Raw genomic sequence first — 17856 nt, 5'->3', positions numbered from 1 at the left:
TTCATCATTTTGGCATTATTCAGTTATTCTGCAGAAAAACAGAAATGTTGGAGAAAAACTGTCTTTTCTGCAGCATTTCTGCATAATGTCATCTTTCGCCGAAGCAACGGGTTTTTCTGGAGCAAAACATTTTACTGCAGTAAAATTGAAATCAAGAATGCTGCAGTAAAACGGTGCTGTTGTTTTACTGCAGAAAACCTGTTTACACTTTTTCTGCAGCATTTTGTACTGGCTCTTGGCGGATTATGACATTATTCAGTTATTCTGGAGAAAAACCGAAATGCTGGAGAAAAACTTTCTTTTCTGCAGCATTTCTGCATAATGTCATCTTTCGCGAGAGCAACGTTTTTTTTCTGCAGTAAACCAGTTTTACTGCAGTAAAATTGAAATCAAGAATGCTGCAGTAAAACGGTGATGTTGTTTTACTGCAGAATAGTCTGTCACAGTTTTTCTGGAGAAAAACGAACGCCCTTGTAAAGTAGCGTTTGTATTCGTCGCCCCCTGGGATAGTATAATACATTCGTGTCAGTCACGCACAACTATTGGTAATTCTGGATGAGTCCATCTCTCGACAAAGGGGGGGCTCGCGTGTTCCAACATTATAATGAGCCAGTATAAAATTCTGCAGAAAAAGTGTAAACAGGTTTTCTGCAGTGAAACAACAGCACCGTTTTACTGCAGCATTCTTGATTTCAATTTTACTGCAGTAAAATGTTTTGCTCCAGAAAAACCCGTTGCTTCGGCGAAAGATGCCATTATGCAGAAATGCTGCAGAAAAGACAGTTTTTCTCCAGCATTTCTGTTTTTCTGCAGAATAACTGAATAATGCCAAAATGCTGAAGAAAAAGTGTAAACAGTTTTTCTGCAGTAAAACAACATCACCGTTTTACTGCAGCATCCTTGATTTCAATTTTACTGCAGTAAAACTGTTTTACTGCAGAAAATAAACGTTGCTCTCGCGAAAGATGACATTATGCAGAAATGCTGCAGAAAAGACAGTTTTTCTCCAGCATTTCGGTTTTTCTCCAGAATAACTGAATAATGTCATAATCCGCCAAGAGCCAGTACAAAATGCTGCAGAACAAATAAAAAAAAAACCAGGTTTTCTGCAGTAAAACAACAGCACCGTTTTACTGCAGCATTCTTGATTTCAATTTTACTGCAGTAAAATGTTTTGCTGCAGAAAAAAACCGCTGCTTCGGCGAAAGATGACATTATGCAGAAATGCTGCAGAAAATACAGTTTTTCTCCAGCATTTTGGTTTTTCTGCAGAATAACTGAATAATGTCATAATCCGCCAAGGATATGATACAGGACTAACACTCGCTTCTTTTCTCATCGTGCACACAAGATAAGAGAAAGTCGGCAGTGCTTTCACGCCCCTTGTGTGAGTGTGAAGTTTTCACTTCGACAGACAGACTGTGTCTCGCCCATTCATCAGTGGTCTTTGGCGTGTGACCGTTGATTGTCCGGCAGCAAACACCGGACACACCTGCACGCCTTTACTTGGATTGGCAAGAGGTCTTATCCACGAGAAATTGACGAAAGAAGCTAAGACAAGGAATAGACAAAACAGAGTTCGAAACAAGAACGTTAGGACAGCCAAACCCACACTCCTATCTTCCAAGATGGAGACGGTTTCTGACCCAGGTTACAGTGCGACTGTGGCCGTGTTGCTCGGAGTTATCGCCGTCACCCTGGCGTACCTCAGGTTCAAATCCACCAGCTCCAAAAAGCTGGCGCCGGGGCCGCGCGGTCTGGACGCGCTGCGTGGCATGGTGAGCGCACTGCGGGAAGGCAGTCTCAACAGACAGGCCGAGCAGTGGAGCCGCCAGTATGGACCGCTCGTGCTGTGTCGTAGCGCTGTCGGGGACCTGTGTGTGCTCAACTCGCCGCGCCTCGTCAGGGAGATGTACGCGGGCAAGGCCTTGGAGCACCTCACCAACAACAGGCCCATGACCTTTACAGGGTGGTTTGCTTTTTTTGACTTCAAGGACCTCGTGACCAGCAGTCCGCAGTACAGGCCGGAGTGGTCCAAGATGAGGAAGATGTTCCATCAGGCCATCAAGGTAGGTCACCAAGATGAGGAAGATGTTCCATCAGGCCATCAAGGTAGGTCACCAAGATGAGAAAGATGTTCCATCAGGCCATCAAGGTAGGTCACCAAGATGAGGAAGATGTTCCATCAGGCCATCAAGGTAGGTCACCAGCCTTTGAAGGTCAGTTAGCAGACGAGCTTAACCCTGTCCAACCCCGTTTAACAATGACTGACCCGTATAACTGTCTTGCGTCTACTTGCACCAGGAACGCGTGCACTCTGACCAGTAGTGTTCCACTTTTGAACACATTTCTGTAATAAGTTTTGAACACCCTGTAATATAAACTTAGCAAATAAATTATTGCGACAAATCTCGCACCCCAATTAAAGCATTTATTACCGTGTCATTTCACTCAGACTTTCTATGCCGTTTAAGGCCGTCCACTTTACTATCTGGATCACCTTTTGTATACAAGATTTCTTTAACAGGGATTACGTGACCACCGCTCAAATAAGGGGACCCCTAAAATCGACGTGACGAAAACGTAAGGGACCAATTCAAAATCATCATAATAGGCCCAACTTGGCAATCAGAAATTTATACCAAGAGCATGTTGTTTTGTTTAGCTAGCTTGCGTATTTCGTGTGCTATGCGATTCCTAGTGATGCTGATGTCGTTTGCATGAGGGGTCAACAACGAGAGATTTTGCGTCAATTGTGAGGAGCACCTTTTCAAAAAGCACTGTCATTTAGCAATAACGTTGTGGATTTCCTATACATACTATTACTAGACGTATATTAAAGATATTTTATCCCACATACGTTAGAGAGACACTCGTGAGATAATAATCGTTCAAATCACACGTGTGTATATCATGTAAATGAGGTCATGTCAAGCAAGTCTGGCAGGGACCTGTTTTTCCACTGCTTATGATGCCAAAGTCACCGAGACAAACGTCATTATAGAAACAAAATTTGCGCTCGCTAATTACCCTCGATGAATTGTTAGAACTAACACGTCACGTCACACTTTCAGAGTGACGTTTCTTTGCTTTGGCGTAGTAGATTGCACGAGGCTTTAGATGGGATCGAGGTTCCAAAACAAGCATCTTCAATTTAGCTGCCTCGACTGCAGGACATTTTCAGTAAAATACACGTAAGTACAGTATGTCGGAAAAACAGAATACTACATGGCTTACTGTATCGTACCAGATTTACGCTCGTTGCTTTTTCAAATCGCGAACAGCTCGCTTTCGCTCGCAGTTCAATATTTTAAAAAACAACTCGTGTAAATCTGGTACGACACAGCAAGCCATGTAGTATTCTCTATTGTTCAGATGTTATGCAATGTGCCCGAACTAGTTTTAAAACCCGTCATATGATTGTTCACCTATGGCCAAAAAGTGCATGACTTCGTATGTCTACAGACACATGATTGACGCAAGTACTTCCCGGCGCAGGAGAACAAGAGTATGACTGTGCACTCCAAACCAAAGAAACTGCTATGAACATTTAGCAGATTTGAATAATTTTCACGGAACTATACTACCACGCATTATAGTCACTCACCTGCGCAGGTAGACGGGCAAAGTGATTACGATTCGATCAAAATGTGGCACAAAAACACCTCTTTGTTTGAAAAACTAAAGAAAAGGAGGAAGAAATACGTTTGCGGTCATGAATAAGCTCTCTGAACATCGCATTTTTCTTGATCCGCCCACTATTGTTAATATCCACTGAGACTCGGCATGTAATCTCTACGGGTAAATATACCCCCCCCCCCCCCAAAAAAAAAAAAAAAAAGAAGAGAGAAAGAAAAGAAATCTGTTTCCGTTTGTTGTGTACAATGTTGCTGGACAGATAGTGCACGTGTCACCGTCGACTACCCACGGCATTTTAATACGTCATTGTGTGTGACGTATAGTTCTACGGGGATAGGATGTAGAGCTGAGATCATGACGTCACATTAATACGTCATTGTGTGTGACGTTCAGTTCTACGGGGATAGGATGTAGAGCTGAGATCATATCGTCACATTAATACGTCATTGTGTGTGACGTAAAGTTCTACGGGTATAGGATGTAAAGCCGGCTGAGATCATGACGTCACATTAATACGTCATTGTGTGTGACGTGCAGTTCTACGGGGACGGGGTGGAGAGGATGGAGAGCAGAGTGCAGGAAGAGTTACACCGCCTGGTGACAGAGCTAGAGGCAGACTGCGGGAAGGATGTAGACATCGATCACGTGATCTCCGCTTCCATCATGCGCATCGTCCTCACACTGGTAAGTTTCAGCTCACTCTCACCCCAACCCCCAACTATGTGTGTGTGTGTGTGCTCGCGCGTTTGCGTGTGTGCATGCGCGTGTGTGTTTGTGTGTGGGCGCGTTCGTGCGTGCGTGGGTGTGTTTATACATGTGAAAAAGCACATGTTTTGTACTTTGAAAAGACCCTGCTCAGTCCAAAAAGCTTAAAGTGTTAATATCATAAATGTTCATTCTCCGACAACGACAGCTTTCTTTGTGTTATTAATTCTATTTATGATTTCCCGAACGAATGCTTGACCTCAGATGACAGGCGAACATCCAGTCCCCAGCCTGGTGGCGGCGGCCAAACAGTTCGATGACACGATCAATGAAATCTTCAGCCCCATTACGGACACCCTGCTGACCGCCTGCCCTTGGCTGCGTCACCTCCCCCTCCTACCCTACCACAAGCTCTGTCGTGACGTCATCCAGGCCCGGGACACATTGATGGAGAGGCTGTTCACCCAGTCCAAGGTGAGTCGTCTTGATGGTGTGAGTCGTCTTGATGGTGTGAGTCGTCTTGATGGTGTGAGTCGTCTTGATGGTGTGAGTCGTCTTGATGGTGTGAGTCGTCTTGATGGTGATGGTGTGAGTCATCTTGATGGTGTGAGTCGTCTTGATGGTGTGAGTCGTCTTGATGGTGTGAGTCGTCTTGATGGTGTGAGTCGTCTTGATGGTGTGAGTCGTCTTGATGGTGTGTGTCGTCTTGATGGTGTGTGTCGTCTTGATGGTGTGAGTCGTCTTGATGGTGTGAGTCGTCTTGATGGTGTGAGTCGTCTTGATGGTGTGAGTCGTCTTGATGGTGGGAGTCGTCTTGATGGTGTGAGTCGTCTTGATGGTGTGAGTCGTCTTGATGGTGTGAGTCGTCTTGATGGTGGGAGACGTCTTGATGGTGTGAGTCGTCTTCATGGTGTGTGTCGTCTTGATGGTGTGAGTCGTCTTGATGGTGTGTGTCGTCTTGATGGTGTGAGTCGTCTTGATGGTGTGAGTCAGTTGTATCAGATGGGTATCAGTATTGGTGTAAGTCAGTTGTATGGGATGTGTTTCAGTATTGGTGTAAGTCAGTTGTATCGGATGGGTATCAGTATTGGTGTCAGTCAGTTGTATCGGATGGGTATCAGCATTGGTGTAAGTCAGTTGTATCGGATGGGTATCAGTATTCATTGGTGTAAGTCAGTTGTATCGGATAGGTATCAGTATTGGTGTCAGTCAGTTGTATGGGATGGATATCAGTATTGGTGTAAGTCAGTTGTGTCAGATGGATATCAGTATTGGTGTAAGTCAGTTGTATGGGATGGGTATCAGTATTGGTGTCAGTCAGTTGTGTCAGATGGGTATCAGTATTGGTGTAAGTCAGTTGTGTCAGATGGGTATCAGTATTGGTGTAAGTCAGTTGTATGGGATGGGTATCAGTATTGGTGTCAGTCAGTTGTGTCAGATGGGTATCAGTATTGGTGTAAGTCAGTTGTGTCAGATGGGTATCAGTATTGGTGTAAGTCAGTTGTATGGGATGGGTATCAGTATTGGTGTAAGTCAGTTGTATGGGATGGGTATCAGTATTGGTGTCAGTCAGTTGTATGGGATGGGTATCAGTATTGGTGTAAGTCAGTTGTGTCAGATGGGTATCAGTATTGGTGTAAGTCAGTTGTATGGGATGGGTATCAGTATTGGTGTAAGTCAGTTGTATGGGATGGGTATCAGTATTGGTGTAAGTCAGTTGTATGGGATGGGTATCAGTATTGGTGTCAGTCAGTTGTATGGGATGGGTATCAGTATTGGTGTCAGTCAGTTGTATGGGATGGGTATCAGTATTGGTGTAAGTCAGTTGTATGGGATGGGTATCAGTATTGGTGTCAGTCAGTTGTATGGGATGGGTATCAGTATTCGTGTCAGTCAGTTGTATGGGATGGGTATCAGTATTGGTGTGAGTCAGTTGTATCAGATGGATATCAGTATTGGTGTAAGTCAGTTGTATGGGATGGGTATCAGTATTGGTGTAAGTCAGTTGTATGGGATGGGTATCAGTATTGGTGTCAGTCAGTTGTGTCAGATGGGTATCAGTATTGGTGTAAGTCAGTTGAATGGGATGGGTATCAGTATTGGTGTCAGTCAGTTGAATGGGATGGGTATCAGTATTGGTGTCAGTCAGTTGTGTCAGATGGGTATCAGTATTGGTGTAAGTCAGTTGTATGGGATGGGTATCAGTATTGGTGTCAGTCAGTTGAATGGGATGAGTATCAGTATTGGTGTCAGTTCAGTTGTATGGGATGGGTATCAGTATTGGTGTAAGTCAGTTGAATGGGATGGGTATCAGTATTGGTGTCAGTCAGTTGTATGGGATGGGTATCAGTATTGGTGTAAGTCAGTTGTATGGGATGGGTATCAGTATTGGTGTCAGTCAGTTGTATCGGATGGGTATCAGTATTGGTGTAAGTCAGTTGTATGGGATGGGTATCAGTATTGGTGTAAGTCAGTTGTGTCAGATGGGTATCAGTATTGGTGTAAGTCAGTTGTATGGGATGGGTATCATTATTGGTGTGAGTCAGTTGTATCGGATGGGTATCAGTGGGGTGTTCGGACACCATAGAGGGTCACAAAGCTGACTCCGAGAAATAAATCTGGCCTGTGAACTGTGTCAACGTATTAAAGTCGTCAGCCAGGGAGCATGAAGTCACTGGTGTCGTGAAGGTCAAGGTCAGCGTAAAGTTTGTTTGCTCAGTCACCAGGGCTCTGACCAATATTTTGCACTTGCTTTTGCACAAAATAGAATGACAAAAACTTTTGTTGATGTCTTTTCGACAGACTAGCTTTTTTGTCCGTAGCTTTTTCCCTTCTGTTTCATTTGTTTCATCAAGCATCTTATAGACTGAGATGACGACCTCTGACCCATTTTCAGGCAAGTCGAGTGAGAGGCGAACCGCGGGGCATTGCGGACATTCTGCTGGACGAGCAGGGCAAGGGAGACAACCAGTGGATGACTGACGACCACGTCCGCGGTCTTCTCATAAACACCGTTGGAGCAGGTGTGTGTGTCATTTTCATAATCATCGGTCCACGCTATCGCTCATGTCTCTCTAACAGGATGGATGATTGCTACGCGGAGTTCAGGGAAAGGAAGTGTCTAAAAGCCGAAATCTATCAAAACAGGAATACAGAGTTATCTCCCATAATTTATGTTTTTCGCTAATGTTTCTGATCAAAAGACGAAAGACAAACGTGATTGTAGAATGGCCGGCTTCGACAGTGATCTCCGTTCTGTTCTTCACATTTATGATAAAGACATTGTTCTAAGGTCAAAACAAGTCGAAATTTTGAGACTGCTATAAGGGAAGGAGACCGTGATATTGTTGGATCACTCCCAACTGGTTACGGAAAAAGTTCCGTCCGCTCCGTATCCATTTTGTTATGATCACGTGACAAAGTTGATTATCACGTGACACTTTTGCTATATTTAGAGATGTTTGCACAGTAAATACATCCGCGAAAGATAGCTCGCTTGAAACTGTCTTACATAACAATTCCTTTGTAATTTAAAAATTACACAACACCATGAAAAATCATTATCGACGATCGCGAATCTGCTTATATCAATAACACATTACGAAAAGCTCTAGATATGTATAAAATAAAAAAATAAATCGATTTCCTCTCCAGAGAAGGAAAACAAAGGCATCCTGTCAGGGATAAATGAGACCCGAAGGGAAGTAACTCATTTTACCTGAGTTCAGGATGGTGTGTGTGTCACAGTGTGTGCCCACGGTTATGTGTGTGTGTGTGTGTGTGTGTGTGTGTGTGTGTGTGTATGTGTGTGTGTGTGTGCGTGCGTGCGTGCGTGCGTGAAAGCATGCGTGCGTGCGTTTGTGTGTGTGTGTGTATGTATGTGTGCGTGTCGGTCCATATTTCCACAGAAGTTGCTCAAGATCCTTCACAACAGCAAACCACACGCGGTAGTTCCGGTCCAACTCGAGCAGACGGTCTTAGATATTTTCTTCGCTCTCAGTACACTCGAAGACATGCAAATCCACTTACCAATGCTAGCCAACTCAAAAGATGATTATGAATTTCACTAATCTGCTTACTTTCTGACGAAACAAGACATATAATTATATCATAGATATACAATATATAGAGGTACTAAACACAGTACAATATAGGTTTACTTGCGACATTTTTGCAATCTGTTATTTTCATGTGTTTTTTTTTTTTAGTAGGGCCCGGGAAGGTTGCCTAATATAGACCACTTCCTAACATGGACCACGTCCTGTTCTGACCAACTATAGGGCGCTAGAGCGCTCAAAAAAATTGCATTTGCTGTATTTACCCTCTCTGGATAACTTGCACATGTCAAAACAGTTGCAGAAACACAAACCTAAAAACCGTTAGTTGTTTGGTTTTTTAAAAAAAAATTTTTTAAATCTTTTGGTAGCGTTCACTCTAATTTTGACGCTCAAAACGGACTAGTTTCTGTCTATACACACAAAGCTGTTATAAAAATCAGAGCTATATATGACAGCTGAGACTGCACTTGTTATATTTGAGTTTCTACTGCAAACAAAACATAATAGCAAAGTCTCAAAGTATATGTGTGTCCCCTAATATGGACAACCTTCAACAAATAGAAGAAAAATGAAAGCTAAAGGCTGGGTTCATTTTTTTTAAAGCTTGCTGAAAATAACCTAAAAGTAGCCCTCGAGCTTTCAACAAAATATAAGAAATAGTTTTCATTTCGTGGAAGTTGATAATTTCATTTATATTCTCTTATTTTTGGCTCACGTAAGTGTAGCCTATGCGATGATAAACTTTGTCTGTCTGTGCGTGCGTATGTATGTGTGTATGTCTGTGGTAGAAACTTTAACATTTCCGAGTCTATGGATTACGTCAGTCTCGGTCAAAAGTGTTCGACGTGTGTGATAGAAACTATTTGAAGACGTCACATTATGACGTAAGAGGGTTAGACGTCACGCAAAGGAATTACTGAAAGTCTCGGTCATTGTTATTGTGAGCGGGCCGAGACTTCTTGGCAGATCCAGGGTCTCGCTTTCTTGCATAGTTTCACCTATGCTTACTGTGTGTGTGTGTGTGTGTGTGTGTGTGTGTGTGTGTGTGTGTGTGTGTGTGTGTGTGTGTGTGTATGTGTGACGGAGTGATTGAGTTTGTGTTACTGTTTGTCGATTTCTTACGTGAGCCTTGAAGGCTTCGCCTCTTGTTTAATAAGTTTTTTTGGTTCATGTTGTGCTTCAAATAATGTTTTCATCAAACTGTTACAGTTAAATCTAAAGTATATTTGAATTTGTCTGACTTTCACACTAATTTGTATCATGTTATTTTAAAGTATAGGGGGCTTTTTACAGTGATATGTGAAGGCCTCTCCACTGGTCCATATTAGGCGCCCAGGCTCCTAATATGGACCATTTTTGGAATTGTTTGTATTTAATTTTTGTTGAATGTCTATCAAAGGTTATTCGCTCTTTTTTTGCCTGACGGTTAACTAAAAAGAGAAGGACGTGCCACAAAAAAACACAAAATGAAACTTCTTCGCAGGAAAACCACCTAGTTATCAGCTAGAAACAAAAAGTGGTCAATATTCTGCGACCTGCCCCTATGGCTTTACTTGACAGTTGAAGACACACACTCTTGGCCATCTTTGAACCAAGAAGAAAAGCTTCTGTCATCCCTGTTGTTTTTATAATCTTCGACTTTTCTAACTGTAAACTGGTGTGTCCTATTCCAGCCTCCCTCACCTCCACACAGACGCTGAAAGCGCTGTTCCTCTACCTGACCCATAACCCGGAAGTCGTCCGCAGGATCCAGAAGGACCTTGACACCAAACTCGGGGAGCGAACTCCGCGGATACAAGACAGGGGTGATCTCCCTTACGTGGAGGCGGTTGTCCTGGAAACGCTGCGTCTTGCTTCCCCTGTGTCCATGGGACTGCCCCATCTGACCACTGATGACGTCACATTGGACGGCTACACCATACCCAAGGGAGCCACGGTACTAGCAACAGAGCATGCGAGAGACTCAAACTCAGACTCAGAGAGAGAGAGAGAGAGAGAGGGGGGGAGAGGGAGAGGGAGAGGGAGAGGGAGAGAGAGAGAGGGAGGGAGGGAGGGAGGGAGGGAGGGAGGGAGGGAGGGAGGGAGGGAGGGAGGGAGGGAGGGAGGGAGAGTGTGTGTGTGTGTGTGTGTGTGTGTGTGTGTGTGTGTGTGTGTGTGTGTGTGTGTGTGTGTGTGATACCTTACGCGCGACCTTTATCGATTTTATTTTTTGTTTGGTTGTTTTAGGTGTTTGCAAATACTCTAGTTTTCCATCGTGACCCTGAAATTTATCCTGACCCGGAAGCATTCAAACCCGAACGTTTTCTTGACGACGCAGGTCAACTACTGCCTGCCAATCATCCCTTGAGACAGAGGTCAGCCGTTATTTTTTTCTCTGTATCAATTGATAATTGCTAACAGCAGTGCAGTGGCAAAACTTTAACATGCTAACATTCCAACATAACCATAATTGACCATAATTGTTTTACGTATAGTCAGTTTCACATACACATTCTTGTTTACATCTATCTATCGGTGTAGTTTTGTGCACAAAAAGTGTAAGTCTTCGTGTGTTGGTGTGTGTGTGTGTGTGTGTGTGTGTGTGTGTGTGTGCGGTCCAAAAGTGCAAAATGGGTTCTTTTTGTTGTAAACACTCGACACAAATGGGTTCATGAAAAAAAGTGGGTTCATTTTCATAAACCCACTTTTTTTCCATGGTGCAAACAGCGGGAAATGACCCCAAAATGTCACTCCACAAATATCTCGGAAACACTTTTTTTAACGGAAAGAATGCCATATTCAAGATGATGACACTCTTTCCGTCAAAATTCCGTCCCCTATAGGCTACGAAATAGGTCACATTTTATGCCTTTTTTAGTGTCAAATTCGTCCATGCCGGAGCGGATACTGCAGTCAGTGCGGTTGTAGTGCAAGCGCACTACAAAGGCACTGCGCGCAGTGCCGTTGTAGTCCAAGTGCACTATCGGCTATGAACCCACTTTTGGGGTTAGGAAGGAATGTGTGTGTGTGTGTGCGTGTGTGTGTATGTGTGGGTGTGTGGGTGGGTGGGTGATTTTGCAGTATTACTAAATTATGCCATATAAAATTGTGTGTGCGTCTGTCTGTCTGTCTGTCTGTCTGTCTGTCTGTCTGCAGTATGATCGTTTTCGGTGTGGGAAAGAGGAGCTGCGTCGGAGAGAGTTTCGCCAGGTCACGTGTCTTTCTCTACGTCACCACGCTCTTACAGCACTTTGACGTCCTCCCGCCGACACAGCACGAGCTACTTCCGGTCACGCGCAGCTCGTGGAAGAATGGGATCGTGCTGGAGTTGAAGCCTTACCACGTGGTCTTCAGGCTCCGGGCACACACACACAGGTACGTGTAACTATCATGTGGCAAGGGCAGGGCTTACAATGCTGAGGCCAGACCCATGCTTTTTTTCGTGTGATTTTAATATTGTAGGTATAGACAAAAAAGACAGTAGAATTTCAAAATATATTCCAAAATAGTCATGACGTGTATGTTTGGGCACTTATACGTCCCTTTGTGTGTGTTTATTTTTTATTTTTAAAGATTCTTTGATCAAAACAGAAATTCATAATGTCATCAATGTGTGTTTGTTTATTTGTTTATTTGATTAATAAGGCTGTTGTCGTTTACATTTTGCTGACGTACGTGTATTGTGTCGTGACGTCATACGTATGTTCCAACATTACTTGTGACCTCGTTCGCTCAGCCAGTACTGTTCACAGCGCTCATTCTGTGCGTGATCATTGTTCATGGACTGTTGGCTTCCATCCAGGTCTATGTTGACGCTTCCATTACGCAAGCTCCGGAGGTCAAGCGTTACTGTTTTAGGGGAATAGTTAGAAGAAGATGCGTCGTTCAAAGACCCCGTTATTACGAACTCTGTGCTCTCTGTGCAGGGATGACTAGGGCGAGGTTCAAGCCTTACGTGCTCGGCGGCCGCCATTGGATGAGACGCGTCAAGCCTGTACAGAATCCCGTGTGAAACCAACACAGCTTTCTCTATGACCATTAAATTAGATGCTATTGCTCAATACTATATTTTACTCTCTAATTACATAATGTCTGGTAAATGGTTGTACTATTGTTTTTTAATCTTATCTTGTGTCTAACTCTCTTTCTCTCTCACTTTTTTGTCTGTCTGTCTGTCTGTCTGTCTGTCTGTCTGTCTGTCTGTCTGTCTGTCTGTCTGTCTGTCTGTCTGTCTCTCTCTCTCTAAATATATATATCCTTGTTAAATAAAGTTCAATTCAATTCTGTGTGTGTGTGTGTGTGTGTCTCTCTCTCTCTCTCTCTCTCTCTCTCTCTCTCTCTCTCTCTCTCTCTATCTATATATGTATACGACTAGTGTCTGTCTGTCTGTCTGTCTGTCTGTCTGTCTGTCTGTCTGTTCGCGATGCACGGCCAAAGTTCTCGGTGGATCTTTTTCAAATTTGGACACCGTATTCAGCTACACCCCGGACACAACCTCATCGATGAGATATTTCAACACGTGCTCTCAGCGCGCAGCGCTGTGCGCGCTGAACCTATTTTTTTTGTTTTGTCGGGATCCACTACCAGTAACTCTTCCTTATCTTCTCCAGTGTTTTCAGCCGCGATTATCTCCCTTCCTCCGTGTGGCGTCAATCCATATTCCCGTTACTACGTTACTATTTTTAGAAAGTCACTGCACGTTACTATTTTTAGAAGGTCTCCAGTGTTTTGCGCGTTTATCTCCTTTCCTTCGTGCGCCGGCGAAGCCGGCGTTTGCCGGGTCCCAGGCGCAGCCTGGTATTCGGCTCTACTTCTTGCCGGCGAAGCCGGTACCCGGCGAAGTGGGTAATCATCTAGTGTATATATTCTAGATGATTACCCGCTTCGCCGGGTACCGGCTTCGCCGGCAAGAAGTAGAGCCGAATACCAGGCTGCGCCTGGGACCCGGCTTTGCCGGGTGTACGCCGGGGCGCACGAAGGAAAGGAGATAAACGCGCAAAACACTGGAGACCTTCTAAAAATAGTAACGTGCAGTGACCTTCTAAAAATAGTAACGTAGTAACGGGAATATGGATTGACGCCACACGGAGGAAGGGAGATAATCGCGGCTGAAAACACTGGAGAAGATAAGGAAGAGTTACTGGTAGTGGATCCCGACAACAACAACAACAACAACAACAAAATCGGTTCAGCGCGCACAGCGCTGCGCGCTGAGAGCACGTGTTGAAATATCTCATCGATGAGGTTTTGTCCGGGGTGTAGCTGAATACGGTGTCCAAATTTGAAAAAGATCCACCGAGAACTTTGGCCGTGCATCGCGAACAGACAGACAGACAGACAGACAGACAGACAGACACTAGTCGTATATATAATAATAATAATAATAATAATAATAATAATAATAATAATAATAATAATGGACATTTGCTATAGCGCATAATCATATATATGCTCAATGCGCTTTACATATTATATATAGATAGATATAAAACATCAGAAATTGTGAAAGAAACAATTGAAAGTCAGCAGAGACTTTCTTCCGAGATAATTTTGTTAAAATCTCTTGACAGAGAAAGAGAGAGAAGTAAGTATCCCTTCACAGACAGCCTATTGGGAGCATCAGACCCTCCTCAAGGGGGACCGAGATTTACAGAGCAAAGTCCCTTTGTGGGGGACGTATCACAAGGTAATCTAGTCCTGAGGAGGACCATTGTTTTTGTACCTAGACCAGACACGTGTTTCGACACTATTGTGTCTCATCAGTGGTCAGGTGGTACTGATGGCGAGAGTTGTCAACCCAAGGTATCCAACTAAGAAGCAAACCACTCTCTGAATGGTAGCTTCTGTTGGCATGGGAGACTACCCTCATCTGACAACCCCAAGGGGATATCTGTGAAGGGAAACACTTTGATTTAAGGCCAAAGTGTGGAATTGATATTTATTGAGAAAGAATTTAGACAAGTTTTAACCAAGAAATTAGGTTAAAACAAGGGAAATTTGAAAAAGCCTAAATATTATTAAATACTAGATGAATACCCGCTTCGCCGGGAAGAAGTAGAGCCGAATACCGTACGAAGGAAGGGAGATAAACGTGCAAAACACTGGAGAAGATAAGGAAAAGTTACTGGGAATGGATGTACAGAAAAACCAAAATCGGTTCAGCGCTGCGCGTTACGTGTTCAAAATTTTCCACCATTGTGTCCGGGGTCTACCTGAATATGCCCACCAAATTTGAAGCAGATCCATCGAGAACTTTGGCCGTGAATCGTGAACACACAGACAGACAGACAGACACACACAAGCCGTATATAGATATATATATATATATCCTTGTTAAATAAAGTTCAATTCAATTATGTGTGTGTGTGTGTGTGTGTGTGTGTGTGTGTGTGTGTGTGTGTCTCTCTCTCTCTCTCTCTCTCTCTCTCTCTCTCTCTCTCTCTCTCTCTCTCTCTCTCTCTCTCTCTCTCTCTCTCTCTCTCTCTCTCTCTGAACCTACGATCTCGCATGTGAGGAATTGCATAAATCATTTTTGTTCTGCTTGTTTATGCAAAACTAAACGTTTTAAACAATTTTGTCTCGTCATTATTGTTGAGTTTGTGAATGGAAAACCTCGTATACACAAGAAAACAGCCCATGACTTAGGGTCAATTCCTCGTATCTGCATATTTTTGTACCTACTTCACGCGCACTGCATTTGATTAACACTAAAAGATACGCGAAACCTCCCCAGTACATTAGAAGTCCACGGAAGGCCGAATGTTATATGTAACATTAACACAGATTTTTTAAAGGCGTTTTTTTTCGGCGAGAGATTTATTTCTCGGAGTCAACTTTGTGCAGACTCTCCTCGGGTTCAAACACCCCCGTGTGCACGCATGTGCACAATAAAGATCCCAAGGTCACAGCGAAAGTTCCAGGGCTTGGAAAACACGAACACACGCATGCATCATCTCTCGTCTCCAATTATCATGATCGTATTTCGATACTTTGACGAGACAAACCCAATGCTGGTGTGTCGAAGAAGAGCGAGTTTACGACCTCCAGGTGTCTGAGCATATCAAAATTTAACTTAGAACAGATAATGACATTACACAAAACATAAAGCGATGGGCAAAACTTACACAAGACAGGAATGACATAAAAACATTATAACGAATTAGTAGCCAGTTTAGCACTTGGCTACACAAATAAAGTACGAGACCTCCCCTTACAGCATTTTCCTATATCCTGGCGCATAAACCACATTTTTTAGTTGTGTGGTTGCTTGACTTAAATTAAATAAATCGGGTGACCCGTTCCAACGGCACTGCGATATCACAGCAAACCATGAAGCACGCAAGGACGACCCAAGCTAAATTTAGAAATGTCATCTCGACCGAAATACTCCCAGGAGGCAAGTACCTTGCGCAAGGAAGCGTATGTTTTAAAAGACTGAAAATTCAGCATAACAGTAACCTTTTCCCAGGAACAGATCAAGTCTGCTAGGTAACCCAATGCACACGTGTATCATGTGTGTGTGGTGGTGGGGGGGGGGGGGGTGTTGTTTAGTTTGGTTAGTAAAACTGCCTAGCAAGAATGATTTGTTTCATAAAGACTTTGTAAACGACCATAAAGTAATGTTCCGTCCAATTCATTTGAATTGAAGGCTAGGTTTGGGTACACACATAAAGGCATGCACGTACGCACGCACACATGCACACCCATAAGTACACACACACACACACACTCGCACACACATGGCGTCGCCCATTTACACAGACAGACAGACAAGCAGACAGACATACAAACACACATACATATACACACACACACATTCGCACACGCAAACGACAGTCAGAAACACAACGACACTAATATCAGTGGTAGAGAACATTTGCATTCCTGATCTACGAACCAGTGGTATTTTGCTTCAGATACATTGAGTCCTTTAGAAAGTTGGCAACTGAAACAAGCTTGCTTGAAACTTATTTTTCTTTTAATTCAAGCTATGATTCAACAATCATTTGCGAATTTAACTCTTAAAATGGAAAAGCAGCATCAGAAGATTGCATGTGCATGGCAAGGGATATAACTCTGGAGGTTTCTGTTTTTGTCCAACCTTCTTCTTTTTAACCTGAGCGGTTAGCACTTTTGAAAGTATTCAATTGAAACAAACTCAGTGACTTGAAACTTGTTTCTCATTTGGTTGAAGCTATGGTTCAACAATTATTTGAGAATTTACCTCCTGCAATGATAAATTCATAAGCTTCAAGTAAAGAAGTTGTAATACAAGGGAGGTGACTGTAATTTCCTGTGTTTGTGAAAACTTTTTGTTAGCATGGTAATTTTCCTTTAATTCAGTAAACATTTTTTTAAATCAAAGACAAAACTAGGTGATAAAATCAATCACCTTCAAGTTTACAAGATTTTTAATTTGGGCATCTCCAATTTTAAGTTTGTTAGCAAGGAGAGGCTTCTAAAACCCTTCTTCAAATGTGTTGACCTTGTTTTTTGTAGACCCTCTAGCAAGAGTGATGCAACCAAACACCTTCAAGTATAGAGGTGTTTCATGTTGTGCATCCTCCTCCCCCAAAAAAATTTGTTGTTGTTGTTGTTGCTGTTAAAACCAGGAGAGGCTTAAATAGCCCCTCTTAAAATGCTAAAATTCATTTTCGGCTGGGTGGTTACAAATACCTTCAGGTTTACAAGATTGTTCATATTATGCATATCCGCAAAGCCTGTTTGTTCTGAAATAGATTTAAAGTCAAAGAGGCCATTCAAATCCTCCCTGAAATGCAAAAATTCGTCATATCTATATGTTTTTGGAATCAGGGACCGACAAGGAATAAGATGAATTTGTTTTTAAATCGATTCCGGAAAAATAATTTTAATCATAATTTTCATATTTTTAAATTTTAGAGCTTGTTTGTAATCCAAATATAACATATGTATATGTTTTTATTGTATATGTTTTTAAAATCAGAAAATGACGAAGAATAAGATGAAATTGTTTTGGGATCGTTTAATAAAAAAATAATTTTAATTACAAGTTTTTGATTTTTAATGACCAAACTCATTCATTAGTTTTTAAGCCACCAAGCTGAAATGCAATACCGAAGTCCGGCCTTCGTCGAAGATTGCTTTGCCAAAATTTCAATCAATTTGATTGAAAAATGAGGGTGTGACAGTGCCGCCTCAACTTTTACAAAAAGCCGGATATGACGTCATCAAAGGTATTTATCGAAAAAAAGAAAAAATGTCCGGGAATATCATTCCCAGGAACTTTCATGTAAAATTTCATAAAGATCGGTCCAGTAGTTTAGTCTGAATCGCTCTACACACACACGCGCGCACAGACAGACAGACAGACAGACACACACACATACTGTGTCATACACCACGACCCTCGTCTCGATTCCCCCTCCATGTTAAAACATTTAGTCAAAACTTGACTAAATGTTACAAGTCGCGTAAGGCGAAATTACTACATTTA

The 17856-nt window shown here is 42.8% G+C and overlaps 1 protein-coding gene across 1 annotated transcript; it reads left to right on the top strand.

Moving 5' to 3' along the window:
- Positions 1–1361: 1361 nt before the first annotated feature.
- LOC138946734 (steroid 17-alpha-hydroxylase/17,20 lyase-like) lies at positions 1362–12650 on the top strand. Its single transcript, XM_070318140.1, has 8 exons — positions 1362–2069; positions 4177–4323; positions 4609–4818; positions 7241–7367; positions 10076–10338; positions 10629–10756; positions 11538–11756; positions 12308–12650. Exons 1-8 carry the CDS (start codon positions 1629–1631, stop codon positions 12315–12317), a joined length of 1545 nt encoding a protein of 514 aa, XP_070174241.1. The 5' UTR covers positions 1362–1628; the 3' UTR covers positions 12318–12650.
- The last annotated feature ends 5206 nt before the right edge of the window (positions 12651–17856 follow it).

The sequence above is a fragment of the Littorina saxatilis genome, linkage group LG1 (genome assembly GCF_037325665.1).
Source record: "Littorina saxatilis isolate snail1 linkage group LG1, US_GU_Lsax_2.0, whole genome shotgun sequence".
Classification (NCBI taxonomy): Eukaryota; Metazoa; Mollusca; class Gastropoda; order Littorinimorpha; family Littorinidae; genus Littorina; species Littorina saxatilis.
This window is presented reverse-complemented; position numbering and strand designations above follow the sequence as displayed.

Bases quoted from the DNA above. Each gene is read 5' to 3' on its own strand.
- LOC138946734 (XM_070318140.1), top strand. From the start codon at position 1,629: ATGGAGACGGTTTCTGACCCAGGTTACAGTGCGACTGTGGCCGTGTTG. The intron at 4,819-7,240 runs GTGAGTCGTCTT...ACCCATTTTCAG, and splicing joins GGCTGTTCACCCAGTCCAAG to GCAAGTCGAGTGAGAGGCGA. The intron at 10,757-11,537 runs GTCAGCCGTTAT...GTCTGTCTGCAG, and splicing joins AATCATCCCTTGAGACAGAG to TATGATCGTTTTCGGTGTGG.